The following is a 15,710-nucleotide window of genomic DNA, read 5'->3' on the forward strand; positions in this document are numbered from 1 at the left end:
TGCATATAGTAAGCGCTCAATAACTACTATTGAATGAATGAATTCCTGGAGTGTCCTAGGTTGGAAGGGAAGCAGAGTAAGTGTCTCCCTTGGGGGCTGGAAACAGGCCAGGACTGGTCACCCCGGGGACTGGTCCCCCAAAACGAGAGTTTGGATTCGGCCGTAGGCCCAATCTGCATTAGAAAGGGGTTAGGCAACTGGGTTGACTCTAATGGGTGGGGTCAAGCAGATGACAATCTTCCCATCACCTTTTGCACCTGTAACTATTGTGTGTGATGACAGTTGGGTCCCATAATCAAGGCCTGGCCATTGCAACACAGTGACCATTCATTCATTCATTCAATCGTATTTATTGAGCACTTACTGTGTGCAGAGCACTGTAGTAAGCTCTTGGAATGTACAATTCGGCAACAGGTAGAGACAATCCCTGCCCAACAACAGACCCACAGTCTAAAATGGGGAGACAGACAGCAAAAGAGACCAGTGGGGTGGGACATCATCACATGATAACCCGCCAGTGACCACACCCAGGAACAGCACAAGAACAGGAGAGAGAGAAAGAGAGGGAAAGAGGGAGAGAAAGAGAGAAAGAGGAGAGATGTGTGCTTTCTTAAATTCACAGGAAGTTTCTCCTTCTTAGCCTGCTTCTTGCTCACAACGGCCAATAGATAAGGGTCCTTGGAAGCCTCAGTCAGACCCCTACACCTCCCATCCAAGGGGAATCGTCTTCTTGCACACCCAGTGGAACTTCAAATCACAGTTTCCGTCATTCCACCCCTGCACTGTGATTTTCTGGAAAAAGACGCAGTTTTCATTCAGCCCCTCGCCCTGATCCCAGTTGTCCGGCTGCCCTTTGTCCCAGAACCTGCAAGTGAAGGGGAGATTTGTGAACGTCTGCTCGTTGTGGGCAGGGAATGTGTCTACCAACTCTGTCATGACATACTCTCCTCAGAGCTTAATACAGTGCTCAGCGTACAGGAAGCGCTCCATGAATACAACTGATTGATTGGAGGCGTAACCTCCCTCTAGACTGTCAGCTCGTTGTAAGCCGGGACTGTGTCTACCAATTCTGTCCATATCGTATTTCTCCTCAGCACTTACCATAAATACAACTGATTGATTGATTGGAGGCGTAAGCTTACAAGGTGTCTGTTATATTGTGACATGTATCGTCTGATACGTTGTGTTATATCGTGTTATATATTATATTGTGGGAATGTGTCTGTAATATTGTTCTAGTGTACTCTCCCAAGAGCTTAGTACAGTGCTCTGCACCCAGTAAGCGCTCAATAAATATAATTGACTGACTGACTGAGAGGAGAGATGGGGCAGACAAGCTAGGAGACGTCAAGTCACCTGCTGACCTTTTGAGGACCGGACTAATTTCGGGCCGGGCCTTCTCCTGGGAGCGGGAGCAGGGGACTGGAGGGCTGTGCTCTTCATTCATTCATTCATTCACTTATTCAATCGTATTTATTGAGTGCTTACCGTGTGCAGAGCACTATACTGTACTCTTGTGGTTCCAGGGTCCAGGAACCAAAAAAAAAAAAAAACAACCCATGACCTTGTGGATGGAGCATGGACCTGGGAGTCAGAAGATCATGGGTTGTAATCCTGGCTCTGTCTGCTGTGTGGCCTTGGGCAAGTCACTTCACTTCCCTGGGCCTCAGTTCCCTCATCTCGAAAATGGTGATTGAGACTGTCAGCCCCATGTGGGACAGGGACTTTGTCCAGTCCAATTTGCTTGTGTCCACCCCAGGGCTTAGTACAGCACCCGGCACGTAGTAAGCACTTAACAAGTACCATAATTATTGTGGACAGGGAATGTGTCTGTTTTTTATTGTTCTTTTGTACTTTCCCAAGCATTTAGTACAGTGCTCTGAACACAGTAAGCGCTCAATCATTATGAATGAATGAATGAATGGCAAAGCTCAGCATCCAGGAGCTGCAGAGGAAGCAGCTCAGCCTCAGTTACCCCATCTGGAAAATGGGGATGAGGACTGTGAGTCCCATATGGGATAAGGGACTGTGACCAATCTGATTAGCTTGCATCTACCCCAGCACTTTCTTTACCAAGAAAACTCTGTCAATAGAGATACCAGAATGCCTTTAGGACAGAAGATGGGACATTCTGAAGAGGGTGGGTCTATGGAGTCGGTCTGGGTCAGAAACAATGGCATTTGAAGAATGCCAGCGCTTAGAACAGTGCATGACACAAAGTAAGTGCTTAACAAATGCCATCATTATTATTATTATTATTATACCCCAGGCCTCCAACACACCCCTCAGCCATGATTCTTCACTTCTTCACCCCGGCCTTAGGGCAAGATTCATTCCCTAGCCTTCTCCCCATGTATTCATGGGGAGTCTGTTTCACCGTAAATTCGCACTCAGGACTCCCAGAGGAGCCCCTGCCCTCATCAGAAAGACCAAAGAGGGTGGACAGCTCCCAGCATCGTTATCGAGGAGGAGACTTCTGGGTACAGAGACAAAATGTAAGCCTGGCTTCCCTGCTTTCCTGCTGTGCCCTGCCCCCTTTCTGTTCTGGGCCTGGCACCAAGGCAAATAATAATAATGATAGTAATGATGGTGTTTATTAAGCTCTTTTGGGGAGTCAGAGGTCATGGGTTCTAATCCTGGCTCTGCCACATGTCAGCTGTGTGACTTTGGGCAAGTTACTTCACTTCTCTGGGCCTCAGTTACCTCATCTGTAAAATGAGGATTAAGACTCTGAGGCCCATATGGGAAAACCTGATGACCTTGTATCTACCCCAGCGCTTAGAACGGTGCTAGGTACATAGTAATCACTTAACAAATACCATTATTATTAAAGAAGTAGCGTGGCTCAGTGGAAAGAGCCCGGGCTTGGGAGTCAGAGGTCATGGGTTCGAATTCCGGTTCTGCCACTTGTCAGCTGTGTGACTGTGGACAAGTCACTTAACTTCTCTGTGCCTCAGTTACCTCATCTGTAAAATGGGGATTAACTGTGAGCCTCATGTGGGACAACCTGATTACCCTGTATCTACCCCAGTGGTTAGAATAGTGCTCTGCACATAGTAAGCGCTTAAATACCGACATTATTATTATTATTACTGTGTGTCAAGCACTGTTCTAAGCGCTGGGGTAGATACAAGTTAATCAGTTTGGACATAGTCTCTGTCCCACAAGAGGCTCACAGTCTTAATGCCCATTTTACCGATGAGGTAACTGAGGCACAGAGAAGTCTCGTGACTCGCCCAAGGTCACATAGCAGACAAGTGGCAGAGCCGGAATAAGAATCCAGGTCCTTCTGGTTTCCAGGCCCAGACTGTAGCCACTAGGCCACAGTGCTTCTCTCCACACCTCATGAATTGTCACGAGTAGGCACATGTTGGGCAGGGAACATATCTACCAACTCAGTTTCGTCGTACTCTCCAAAGCTTTTAGTACAGTGCTCTGCACATGGTGAGTGCTCAGTAAATACAATTGATTAACTACAGACTGTCCCTCTAGACTGAGGGAATGTGTCTGCCAACTGTTATAGTGTATTCTGTGCTCTGTTATGTGTCTGTTCTCTTGTCCTCTCCCAAGCGCTTAGTACAGTGCTCTGCCTTCAGAAAGTGCTCAATAATATGATTGATTAATTGATTGATTGAGTCCTAGGGCTGGTGGCCGGTGGAGGAAGGGGGTGACGTGATATGTGAGAAGCAGCATGGCGGAGTGGCTAGGGCACGGGCCTGGGAGTCAGAAGGTCATAGGTTCTAACCCCGGCTCTGCCGCATGTCTGCTGTGTGACCTTGGACAAGTCACTTTACTTCTCCGTGCCTCAGTTACCTCATCTGTACAATGGGAATTGAGACTGTCAGCCCCAAATGGGACACGGACTGTGTCCATCCCGATTTGCTCGTATCCACTCCAGCGCTTAGTACAGCGCTTGGCATCTAGTCAGCACCTAACCGATACCACAGTTATTATTATTATATACTCACTGCTTGTTCTCATTCTCTCTGAACTCCATCCCGTCTGTCCACCTCCAGATACCTTCGTTCTCTTGGTCATTCAGTCCGATCCAGTGAGATTGTCCATTCATTAGCCTGACCAAAAACTTCTAGAGAACACAGAGACCCACTGAACAGTCAGCGCTAGCGATCTGGGGGAATCGGACTCTAGAAACAAAAGCCGAGGGGCCGAGAGGGGCCGGACCATCAGATTAACTTGGAAAAGGGACTTTTTCAGCAGAGCCATTTAGGACGGGGGTCAGTATAAACAGGAGTGACTGAATGGAGAACTTCATGGTCAGGAAAAACACAGAAGTATAAGATGTGATCCTTGGACTTGCAGATGAGTAGAGAAAAACTCTTGAGTAGAGAAGCAGCATGACTTAGTGGATAGAGCACGGGCCTGGATTAGGGCATCAGCCCCTTTGCTGATCTCCCAGCTTCCTGTCTCTCCCCACTCCAGTCTGTACTTCACTCTGCTGCCCGCATCATTTTTCTACAAAAACATTAGGGACATGTCACCTCCCTTCTCAAAGAACTCCTGTGGTTGCCCATCCTCCTCTGTATCAAACAAAAACTCCTCACCATTGGCTTTAAAGCAGTCTGCCAGCTTGCCCCCTCTTACCTCACCTCACTTCTCTCCTTCCTCAAATCTGATAGACAATGACTCTCCCCACCTTCAAGGTCTTACTGAAGGCCCGCCTCCTCCAAGAGACCTTCCCAGACTAAGCCCCACTTTTCCTCATCTCCCACTCCCTTCTGTGTTGCCCTGACTTGCTCCCTTTGTTCACCCCCACCCGGCCCCACAGGACTAATGTACATATCTGTAATTTTATTTATTTGTATTGATATCTGTCTCCCCCATCTATTCATTCATTCATTTAATCATATTTATTGAGCCCTTAGATTGTAAGCTTGTTGTGGGTGGGGAATGTGTCAGTTTATTGTTCTGTCAGACTCTCCCAAAGGCTTAGTACCATGCTCTGCACACAGTAAGCACTCAATAAATACAACTGATTGAATGAATGCAAGTCATTAAGATCTGGGTTCTAATCCCGGCTCTGCCACTTGCCTATTGGGTGACCTTGGGCAAGTCACTTCACTGGGCCTCAGTTACCTCATCTGTAAAATAGGAGTTTAGAGTCTGAGTCCTACTGAGTCCACTTCTATCCACTTCTTAGTACAGTGCTCTGCACATAGTAAGCACTCAATAAATACCACTGATTGATTAATATACACATATACACATACTCTCTCTCTCTCTCTTAATCCCACCCCAGAGCTCTGATATCTCCTCCTTCATCTGGCTCTGGTTCCCTAGAAAGTCACTAATAGAAAAGATTTAATTTCCAGCGCTGGAATCTAGAGAGGCAGCCCCAAATGAGAACAGTGGGGCTCTGGGGGAAGGCACAATTCTACCTTACTACCACCCTGGCGCTGCCACCCTGCCATCTCAGACTTCAGTCCACATTCTAGAGCCCAGTCACCTGCAGTCACACCAGGTTCCTTCTCTGACCAAGCTCAGAACTGCCCCTCTAAGGATTAGAGTGCTGAGGGGAAATGATCATAATAACAATAATGGTATTTGTTGAGTGCTTAGTATTTGTTGGGCGCTAGGGTAGCTGCATGATAATCAGGTGTCACGTGGGACTTACAGTCTAAGTAGGAGAGAGAACTGGGATTGAATCTCCATTTTGCAGTTGAGGAAACTGAGTCAGTCATTCGTATTTATCGAGCACTTACTTTGTGCTGTTTTTATTGTACTAAACACTTGGCAGAGTACAGTATAACAGTAACAGACACATTCCCTGCCCTCAATTAGCTTACGGTCTAGAGGGGGAGATAGACATTAATAGAAATAAATAAATGATAGACATGGACATGAGTGCTGTGGGGCTGGGAGCGGGGATAAATAAAGGGAGCAAGTCAGAGTGACACAGAAGGGAGTGAAAGAAGAGGAAAGGGGGGCTTAGAGAAGGCCTCTTGAAGGATATGGGCTTTCAGTAAGGCTTTGAAGCAGGGGGGGGGAGAGTCACTGTCTGTCAGATATGAGGAGGTAAGGCTTTCCAGGAGGTCGGCGGCGAGATAGATGAGAACGAGGCACAGTGAGAAGGTTAGCACCAGAGGAGCGGAGTGTGCGGGCGGGGTTGTCGAAGGAGAGAAGGGAGGTGAGGTAAGAGGGAGCAAGGTGATGGAGTGCTTTAAAGCTAGTGGTGAGGAGTTTTTGTTTGCTGAGGTGGTAGATGGGCAACCACTGGAGTTTCTTGAGGAGTGGGGAAACATGACCTGAATGTTTTTGCAGAAAAATGATCCAGGCAGCAAAGTGAACTATGGACTGGAGTGGGGAGAGACAGGAGGCAGGAAGGTCAGCAAGGAGGCTGATAGAATGATGAAGGCGGGATAGGTTATGGCTTGGATTAATGTGGTAACAGTTTGGATGGAGAGGAAAGGGTAGATTTTAGCGATGTTGTGAGAGTCGAACCGACAGGATTTAGTGATGACTGGAATATGTGGGTTGAATGAGAGAGAGGAATCAAGGATAATACCAAGGTTACTGGCTCGGGAGACAGGAAGGATGGTGGTGTCATCTACAGTGATGGGAAAGTCAGAGTAAGGACGGGGCTTGGGTGGGAAGATAAGAACTTCTGTTTTAGACAAGTTAAATGCCTTGCCCAAGGTCACTCAGGAGACAAGAGGCGGAGCTGGGATCAGAACCCAGGACCTCTGACTTCAAGATCCGTGTTACTACTAGGCCACGCTGCTTCTGGATGTTGCTGTGACATCCGTGGGCCCAGTGATTGCTCTCCCAGGCCATGATGGACATGGTGGGCGGCTCCTGAGAAGGACAAGGGTGGCCCACAGGACAGGAGGGGTCACGAGGTCACAGGGTCAGCCATAACCTGTTCTCCCTCTGAAGTCACCGACGTCAGGTGAGAATCCCAGGACTCGCAGATCCCCTCGGCCTCGGCCCAGGTCTTCGAATCATTGGAGAAGAAATAGAAATTCTGGTTGTAAGAATGCCAGCCCTCAGAGAGCAATTTTAAGATGGTATCTGGAAGAGAGGAAGAGGAGAGAGTGAGGGCTTGCAAACCAGGAGAGAGGTGAGGGTGTGGGAACTGGGAATGTTGGGGTCCTGATCTTGGCTCCACCTCAAGCCTGGGACCCTCTCCGGGGAAGTTACCATATGTGGACTTGTTGGGAGAAAAAATCATTAACAGTAATGATAATTGTGGTATTTGTTAAGTGCTTACTATGAAGCTGGGCACTAATAATGGTAATTATGGTATTTTCTAAGCTCTTACTGTGTGCCGGGCCCTGTACTAAGCACCAGGGTGGATACCGGCAAATCAGGTTGGACATACGTGGGGGCTCACAGTCGCAATCGACGTTTTAGAGATGAGGGAATTGAGGCCCAGAGAAGTGTAGTGTCTTGCCCAGGGTAACACAGCAGATAGGTGGTTAAGCCAGGATAAGAAACCATGATCTTCTGACTCCCAACCCCGTGCTCTGTGTATTATACCTGAACTAAGCGTGGGGGTGGATACAAGGAAAACTGGTGGGACACGGCCCCTGTCCCACGTGGGGCTCCCAATCTCCATCCCCATTTTACAGATGAGGCCCAGAGAAGTGACATGACTTGCCCAAGGTCACACAGCAGACAAGTGGCGGAGCCAGGATTAGAATCCACCACCTTGTGACTCCCAGGCCCAGGCTCCATCCACTACGCCATGCTGCTAAGCAGGGGCTCACAGATTCCTGGCAAGGGAGAAAAGTGGGATCTTGGGAATCAGCTCATAGTTGAGCTGAGACAGGATGGGCAGGTTAAAATGGGGTGGTCAAAGCAGAGAGGTCCTCACTGTATCGTTCTCTGAGCACTGTGAAGGAGTCATTGCTGGTCTTCCAACGGCTCTGTAACCTCTTCACCTCTGCCTGCAGGCCACTGATGTCCTTTGCTCTCCTGCTGCTCTCAAAGTCACGTAGACCTTTCCGGCTCTGGACATCTAAAACCACATATTCTGGGATTAGTTCACCTTGGGCAGGGAACATTTCGGCTGACTGGTTGCACGGTACTCTCCCAAGCACTTAGTACAGTGATCTGCACAGAGCGCTCAATAAATACCGTTGATGATGACGATGATTAGGGGAGGAGATATGCTCGGGTAAGACTGGAAACCTGGCTGTTCCTGAGAGGAAATGGTGCTTCTTGTACTGAGGCAGAATGTTACCTCATGGTAAAACTCCTTCACCGTCCGAGTTGGGATTTGGAGCCAGCTGAGGGGACAGCTCTCTCTCTTTCTCTATCTCCCCCTCTCTTTCTCTCCCTCTCTCTCCCTCTCTCTCTCTCTCTCTCTTTCCGTCTTCCTTCTGCACCCGCTGGCCCTCAGGTGGCAGATCCCAGGATGATACCCCCTTCCCCTGCTGGATTGCCTTTGGACCCCATTTCCTACCCTGGAAGCTTAGCTCAGCTCCTGTTCATGTTTCACACCCAAATAGCTGTGTGTCCCTGAGGGAGTGGTTTACCCTCTCTGTCCTTGATTTCCCTAGAAGAGTCAGAGGAACCCAGCCCCGCTGTGTAGAACTCCCTCCCAGCCTGGTTCTGCTCTGTGCCCGTGGGGCTGACCGGACGAATCTTTAGCTGGAACCTAGTTTGCGCTCAGAGCTCTGGACTTGGGAAAGATGCAGAAGGAGAAGCAGAGGCCACAGGGAGCCGAGTTCTTCTAGATTCCTCCCCCTCATGGATTGACTCTTCCCCGAGCCACTGCCCCAGCTCTAGGGGGAAGGTCTGGGGCAGGAGAGTCCAGGGAACTTACACAGGATGGTCACCGCAATGAGAGAGGACGCGAGGGCCACAGCGAGCATGATCAGGGCAGCGCGGATGATGTGTTGGGTCTTGAGGGACGCCGGCATTTCTTCCGTGAGGAATGGTCCTGGTGGGGAGGAGGAAAGTGTGTGAGGTGGGTCTGGAAGAGACAGTTTTGAAAATGGGATTAGTTCAGTCCTTGGCATATAGTAAGCACTTAACAAATACCAAAATTATTATTATTATTCCTCAAATAGTGGTCACTGCAATGCTTAAAAAAATATGGCACCTATTATGTGCCATGTACTGTTCTGAGCAGTGGGGTAGATACAAAATAATAAGGTTGGTCACAGTCTCTATATCACCTGGGGCTCTCAGTCTTAATCCCCATTTAACAGGTGAGAGAACTGAGCACAGTGAAGTAAAGTGACTTGCCCAAGGTCACACAACAGACAAGTGGCAGAGGTGGGGCTAGAACCCAGGTCCTTCTGATGTGCCACCAGGCCATGTTGCTTCTCACTGCAACTTTACTTTTTTAGATCAATCAATAGGATAAGGTAACATTTCTATTTTTTTGTGGTATTAAGCATTTACTGTGCACCAGGAACTGTACCAAGCGCTGCGGTAGATACAAGCCAATCAGGTTGGACATAGTCCATATCCAACATAGGGCTGACACATTTAATCCCCATTTTATAGCACCTTATCCTTCTGACTCCCAGGCCCGTTATCTATCTAGTAGGCCTTGCTCTCCTGGATTTTTGTACCAAAATAATCCAATTAAAAGCCCAGATGCATTGCAGCGTCGCTGTAAGTCAGGTGATGGGTTCTAATTCCAGCTCTGCTTCTTGTCCGCTGGGTGGCCTTGGCCTGGTCTCTTCCCTTCTCTGTGCCTCAGTGACCTCATCTATAAATGGGGATTGACACTGTGAGTCCCACGTGGGACAGGGACTGACTGGATCCAACCCAATGTGTTTGAATCCACCCCAGCACTTAGTATAGTGCCTGGCAGATAGTAAGCGCTTCATAGATACCACAAAACTTAATAATAATACTAGTGAGGTGGGTTTGGTTTCTCCCATCATCACTAGGGGTCAGTAGACAAGGACGGATAATAACAGAGAGTACGGATAACACATTAAGGATTTTTAAGCAGGCTGAATTTCAAAAGAATTTGAACGCTTAATCAGAATTTAAGAAATATCACAACTATTAGAAGCAGCGTGACTTAGTGGAAAGAGCCCGGGCTTGGGAGTCAGAGGTCATGGGTTCGAATCCCGGCTCCGCCACTTGTCCGCTGGGTGACCTTGAGCAAGTCACTTAACTTCTCTGTGCCCCAGTTACCTCATCTGTAAAATGGGGGTTCAAAGTGTGAGCCCCACGTGGAACAACTTGATGACCTTGGATCCACCCCAGCGTTTAGAACAGTGCTTGGCACATAGTAAGCGCTTAACAAATAACAATATTATTAATAATAATTATTGATTCCGGGAGGTGAGTGTGGTTTCTCCCATCACTACTAGGGGTCAGTAGACGGAAAGGACAGATAAGTTCATTCATTCATTCAATCGTATTTATTGAGCATTCATTCATTCAGTAGTATTTATTGAACGCTTACTATGTGCAGAGCACTGTACTAAGCGCTTGGAATGTACAGCTCGGCAACAGAGACAATCCCTGCCCAATGACCGGCTTACAGTCTAATGGGGGGCACTTACGTTGTGCAGAGCACTGTACAAAGCGCTTGGGAGAGTAGAGTACAACAGTAGACACATTCCCTGCCCACAACGAGCTTACAGTCTAGATACAATGCCCAGTGCTTAGTACAATACCCAGTACATAGTAAGCGCTTAACAAATACCATAGTTATAATGAATAAGTGGGGAGACAGACATTACTATAAATAACACGTTAAGGACTTTTAAATGGAAATGAATTGCAAAAGGATTTGAAAGGATATTTTCGAAATAGAAATAGAATAATAATTTGTCTTGATTTTTGCCTTCTTTTAAATCTTTGAAACATTTTATTTTGGCACAGCACTTGGATGAAAGGAATGTTTTTTGCAGCTTGCTTTATGATTAGGGTAAAGGGATAGGATGGGTCAATTGGTCAGTTTCATTTATTCATTAAGTCATATTTATTGAGCGCTTACTGTGTGCAAAGCACTGTACTCAGCACTTGGGGGAGTACAATTTAACAATAAACAGACACACTCCCTGCCCACAACAAGCTTACAAGTCTAGAGACTTTACAGTTTGGAGTTCGAGTTGGCAGTAGTGAAAGATTCCTTGTTGACCATCCGTGTGTTGGAGACGGATGAGTTGGTCGAATTATGCCAGAGAAAGGGCCTCCATTTGAGGGGGGGTGAAAAACCCTCATTCAATCGAAACTAGGTTTCTTCTTCATGGTCGTCTGGTGTTCTCTCGTGGAGATATCCGAGCGGCAACAGGACTCATCTCCAGTAGGAAGAAGAGGCCTTGAGTCAAGGGGACAGAGCTCAAATAGCCAAATAAGGGAGTCGACGGCCTGAATAATAATAATTGTATTTAAACGCTTAGTTACTCACCCAGTCTCCTCTCAGGATGGCATCTGGAGAGTTTCCAGTACTCTGCCAGTCTCGGCTACGGAGGGAGAGATAAGCAGCGAGGTGTACCCATTCTATTCCTAGCTTGGGCAATAGCTAGCTAGTGGAAGGCAATCTTCTTCAAGTCAAAACTCACCTGTGCTTGGCAGCAGTGGCACAGGAGAGAGTCGAGGGAGGAGACTAAGTTAACTGCACGGAAGGCGGCGATGATAAACCACTTCCGTATTTTTACCAAGAAGACTCCCTGCTCATACTACCAGATGATTGCAGATGGAGGTGGGGCACTCTGGGAGATATATGGAGTTGCTATGGGTTGAAGACGACTCGCCAGCCTAAGGCAAGAAAAGACTATGTGCCAAGCTCTGTTCTAAGCACTGGAGTAGATGTAAGGTAACCAGGTTGGATACAGTCCCCGTCCCACATGGGGTTCACAAGTCTTGATCCCCATTTTACAGCTGAGGTAACTGAGGCCCAGAGAAGAGAATTGACTTGCCCAAGGTCACACAGCAGACATGTGGCCAGAGCCAGGATTAGAACCCTCCTCCTCTGACTCCCAGGATGAGGCCCTTTCCACTGAAAGAGGCCCAAACCATGGCCTCTCAGAAACTCCGGGCTCCGCAAACCACCGTGAGGAGTGTGCAGAGGAGACCCAGGGAAACGGGGTGATCCAAAGTGTGGGGCGAGCACACCTAGCCTGTGGCAATTTGGGGTCCTGGTGACTGATGTGAACTGCTCCCTCCCCACAGTCAAAAAGACTGGAGACTGTAACCTCCCTATGGGCAGGGATTGTGGCTACCAACTCTTCTGTTGTCAGTCAGTGAGTCAGTTGTATTTATTGAGCACTAACTGTGTGCAGAGCAGTGGACTCAGCACTTGGGAGAGGACAATATACCAAAAGTGCAGACACATTCCCTGCCCACAACAAGCTTACAGTCTAGAGCAGCCTGTCCCACCTGTCAAATGCCCCCTTGCCCCACCTGGAAGTTCAGCCCAGTGGGTGGTGGTTGGAAGAGATCAGTTCCAGTCATCTTGGGAGAAAAGCTGTCCGAACAAAACTCTTGTTGAGTTTTCCCCAGCAAGACTCCCGTACGCCTTGCTACTGAGGAGATGCTTTCTTTCTTTCTTTTTTTTTAAATGGTATTTCTTAAGTTCTGACTGCATGCTAGGCACTATCCTAAGCACTGGGGTAGATACAAGATAATCAGATTGGACACAGTCCCTGCCACACATGGGGCTTACAGTTTTAATGCCCATTTTACAGATGAGGTAATTGAGGCAGGAAGATGTGAAGTGGCTTGTTCAAGGTCACATAGCAGAGCCAGGATGAGAATTTAGGTTCTTCTTACTCCCAGGCCTGGGCTGTAGCCACTAAGCCACGCTGCTTCCCATCCTGCTCTCTACCCTTTACAGACTTCTTTCACAACCCTTCCTCTTCTTCCTGAAAAAGAGAAGGTGCTGTGAGATTTTTATCCAAATCCCACACCATCTGCCACTGTGTACAAATAGTCGAGAGATGTAGCCTAATAGATAAGAGCAGGGGCCTGGGAGTCAAAAGGTCCTGGGTTCTAATCCCAGCTCCGCCACTTGTCTCCTGTGGGATCGTGGGCAACTCACTTCAGTCAGTCGGTCAATCAGTCAGTCAATCTTATTTATTCATTCATTCATTCATTTGATTGTATTTATTGAGCACTTACTGTGTGCAGAGCACTGTACTAAGCGCTTGGAATGTTCAGTTTGGCAACAGATAGAGACAATCCCTGCCTAACAGTGGGCTCACAGTCTTAAAGGGGGAGACAGACAGCAAAACAAAACAAGTAGTCAGGCATCACTACCATCAAAATACAAAAAAGCTCGACTGCTCAATTGTATATATTTTCATTACCCTATTTATTTTGTTAATGAGATGTACATCACCTTGATTCTGTTTATTGCTATTGTTTTTGTCTTTCTGTCTCCCCCGATTAGACCGTAAGCCCGTCAATGGGCAGGGACTGTATCTGTTGCCTATTTGTACATTCCAAACACTTAGTACAGTGCTCTGCACATAGTAAGTGCTCAATAAACACTATTGAATGAATATACACAAGTTCTGTGGGGAAGGGAAGGGAGTAGAGCAGAGGGAGGGAGTAAGGGCGATGGGGAAGGAAGGAGGAACAGAGGGAAAGGGAGGGCTCAGTCTGGGAAGGTCTCCTGGAGGAGGTGACCTCTCAGTAGGGCTTTGAAGAGGGGAAGAGAGTTAGTTTGGCGGATGTGAGGAGGGAGGACATTCCAGAACAGTGGTAGGAGGTGGGTCAGGGGTGGATGGTGGAACAGGTGAGAAGGAGGCCCAGGGAGAAGGTGAGCGGCAGCAGAGGAGCGGAGTGTGTGGGCTGAGCCGGAGAAGGAGAGAAGGGAGGTGAGGTAGGAGGGGGCGAGGGGATAGAGAGCTTTGAAGCCAAGAGGAAGGGGTTTTTTTTAATGCAAAGGTTGAGAGGTAACCACTGGAGGTTTTTGAGGAGGGAAGTGACATACCCAGAGCGTTTCTGTAGAAAGATAATCCGAGCAGCAGAGCGAAGTATAGACTGAAGCGGGGAGAGAGAGGAGGTTGGGAGATCAGAAAGGATGCTGATGCAGTAATCCAGTTGGGATTTATTGAGTGCTTACTGTGTGCAGGCACTGTAGTAAGTACTTGGGTGAGCACAATTAACATAGAACACATTCCCTGCCCACAACAAGCTTACAGTCTAGAGAGGGAGACAAACATTAATATAAAGAAATAAAATTACAGCTATGTACATAAGTGCTGTGGGGCTGGGACTTTACTTCTCTGTGTCCCGGTTACCTCATCTGTAAAATGGTGATTAAGATGGGGACATGGATTGTGTCCAACATGAGTAACTTGTATACAATCCTGCACTGGCACATAATAAGCACTTTATAAATACCATTAAAAAAGAAAAAAAAGTCATTTCTATGTTCCAACCTCTACTCTTCTCCGCATCCAAAAGGACCCTAGCTCAGCCAAGACAGAACCAACAGCTCAGAAACCCAGAGAGAACATCCCAGTGACAGCTTTGAGAGGCCTTCCCTGACTAAGTCCTCCTTTCCTCTTCTTCCACCCCCTTCTGAGTCGTCCTGACCTGCTCCTTTTAGTCAACTCCCCTCCCAGCCCCACAGCACTTACATACTTGTGTGGGAGATATAAGCGCAAGACAAGAAAAGATTATATGCCAAGCACTGTTCTAAGTGCTGGGGTAGATACAAGGTAAGCAGGTTGGACACAGTCCCTGTCCCGCATGGGGTTCACAGTCTTGATCCCCATTTTACAGATGAGGTAACTGAGGCCCAGAGAAGTGAAGTAACTCGCCCCAGGTCAGCCAGCAGACATGTGGCCAGAGCCAGGATTAGAACCCACGTCCTCTGACTCCCAGGATCATCCCAGTGACATGTTTGAGAGGCCTTCCCTGACTAAGCCCTCTTTCCCTCTTCTTTCCCCCCCCCGCGTCATCCTGACTTGCTCCTTTTAGTCAATTCCCCTCCCAGCCCCACAGCGCTTACGTACGTATCTGCCATTTATTGATTTATATGAACGTCTGTCTCCCTCTCTATACTGTAAGCTCGTTGTGGGCAGGGAATGCGAGTGACTGGCTGACATCTCTCCATCTCTCTGAGATTCAAGGCTGAAAACCACCCCTCCCCTTCTCCCCGCAAAAGCCATGGGTCCCAGCCCCGAGGGACAGATGGACACTCAGTAGAGGAAAATGAACAGAGTTGAAAGGGGTGTGGGGGGTCCCCCCAACTTACCCTGAGGTTTAGGAGGCATCTTCCTCACAAGAATGTTCTCGTAGATGTCTTCCATGTTGATCCTCAGTGACTCTCTCCTCATTGATGGCCTCTCCCCGGATCAAGCACTTTCTCCCAACTTGCTTCCCATTGGAGTCGAACGGTATGCTGACCTCTAGCTCGTTATGGCCAGGGAATGGGTCTGTTTGTTGTTGTATCGCCTCTCCCAAACGCTTAGAATAGTGCTCTGCACACTGTAAGCGCTCAATAAATATGATTGAATGAATGAGAGCGTACACAATCCTTCTTTCCCCGTTCTGTGAACACTGAAAGGGGAAGCAAAGAGTTCCGAGGAGCAAAGAACTAAACTCTCGCCCGGTTGAGGAAGTTAGGTTGGCCACCGGCCACGGGAAGTTGGTATTTGTTAAGCGCTTACTATGTGCCGAGCACTGTTCTAAGCGCTGGGGTAGACATAGGGGAATCAGGTTGTCTCACGTGGGGCTCACAGTCTTAATCCCCATTTTACAGATGAGGGAACTGAGGCACAGAGAAGTTAAGTGACTTGCCCACAGTCACACAGCCG

General features: G+C 48.0%; 1 protein-coding gene and 1 non-coding gene across 3 annotated transcripts; one reads left to right on the forward strand and one right to left on the reverse strand.

Annotated features, from left to right (window-relative positions):
- Nucleotides 1–610: 610 nt before the first annotated feature.
- On the reverse strand, nucleotides 611–15,465 carry LOC103165968 (C-type lectin domain family 4 member F-like). 2 transcript variants are annotated; one of them, XM_029062234.2, is made up of 6 exons: nucleotides 15,149–15,465; nucleotides 8,789–8,938; nucleotides 7,835–7,978; nucleotides 6,878–7,029; nucleotides 3,969–4,087; nucleotides 611–865 (listed from the first exon to the last, which is right to left on the reverse strand). In XM_029062234.2, the coding sequence occupies exons 1-6, from the start codon at nucleotides 15,228–15,230 to the stop codon at nucleotides 700–702; spliced, it is 813 nt and encodes a 270-aa protein (XP_028918067.1). In that variant the 5' UTR covers nucleotides 15,231–15,465; the 3' UTR covers nucleotides 611–699. The 2 variants fall into 2 exon arrangements, with proteins under 2 accessions (XP_028918067.1, XP_028918068.1); XM_029062235.2 differs by having other exon boundaries at nucleotides 8,789–8,905; nucleotides 15,149–15,464.
- Nucleotides 11,353–11,491, forward strand: LOC114811796. The gene has a single exon (XR_003759492.1). It is a non-coding gene; the product is annotated as a small nucleolar RNA SNORA7 (small nucleolar RNA).
- Nucleotides 15,466–15,710: the final 245 nt, after the last annotated feature.

The sequence above is a fragment of the Ornithorhynchus anatinus genome, chromosome 4 (genome assembly GCF_004115215.2).
Source record: "Ornithorhynchus anatinus isolate Pmale09 chromosome 4, mOrnAna1.pri.v4, whole genome shotgun sequence".
Taxonomy (NCBI): Eukaryota; Metazoa; Chordata; class Mammalia; order Monotremata; family Ornithorhynchidae; genus Ornithorhynchus; species Ornithorhynchus anatinus.

Coding starts and splice junctions, on each gene's coding strand:
- LOC103165968 (XM_029062234.2), bottom strand. CDS start 15,230: ATGAGGAGAGAGTCACTGAGGATCAACATGGAAGACATCTACGAGAAC. Junction 7,979..8,788: donor CATTGCGGTGACCATCCTGT/GTAAGTTCCCTG, acceptor ATGTGGTTTTAG/ATGTCCAGAGCCGGAAAGGT. Junction 7,030..7,834: donor AGTGCTCAGAGAACGATACA/GTGAGGACCTCT, acceptor CCTCTCTTCCAG/ATACCATCTTAAAATTGCTC.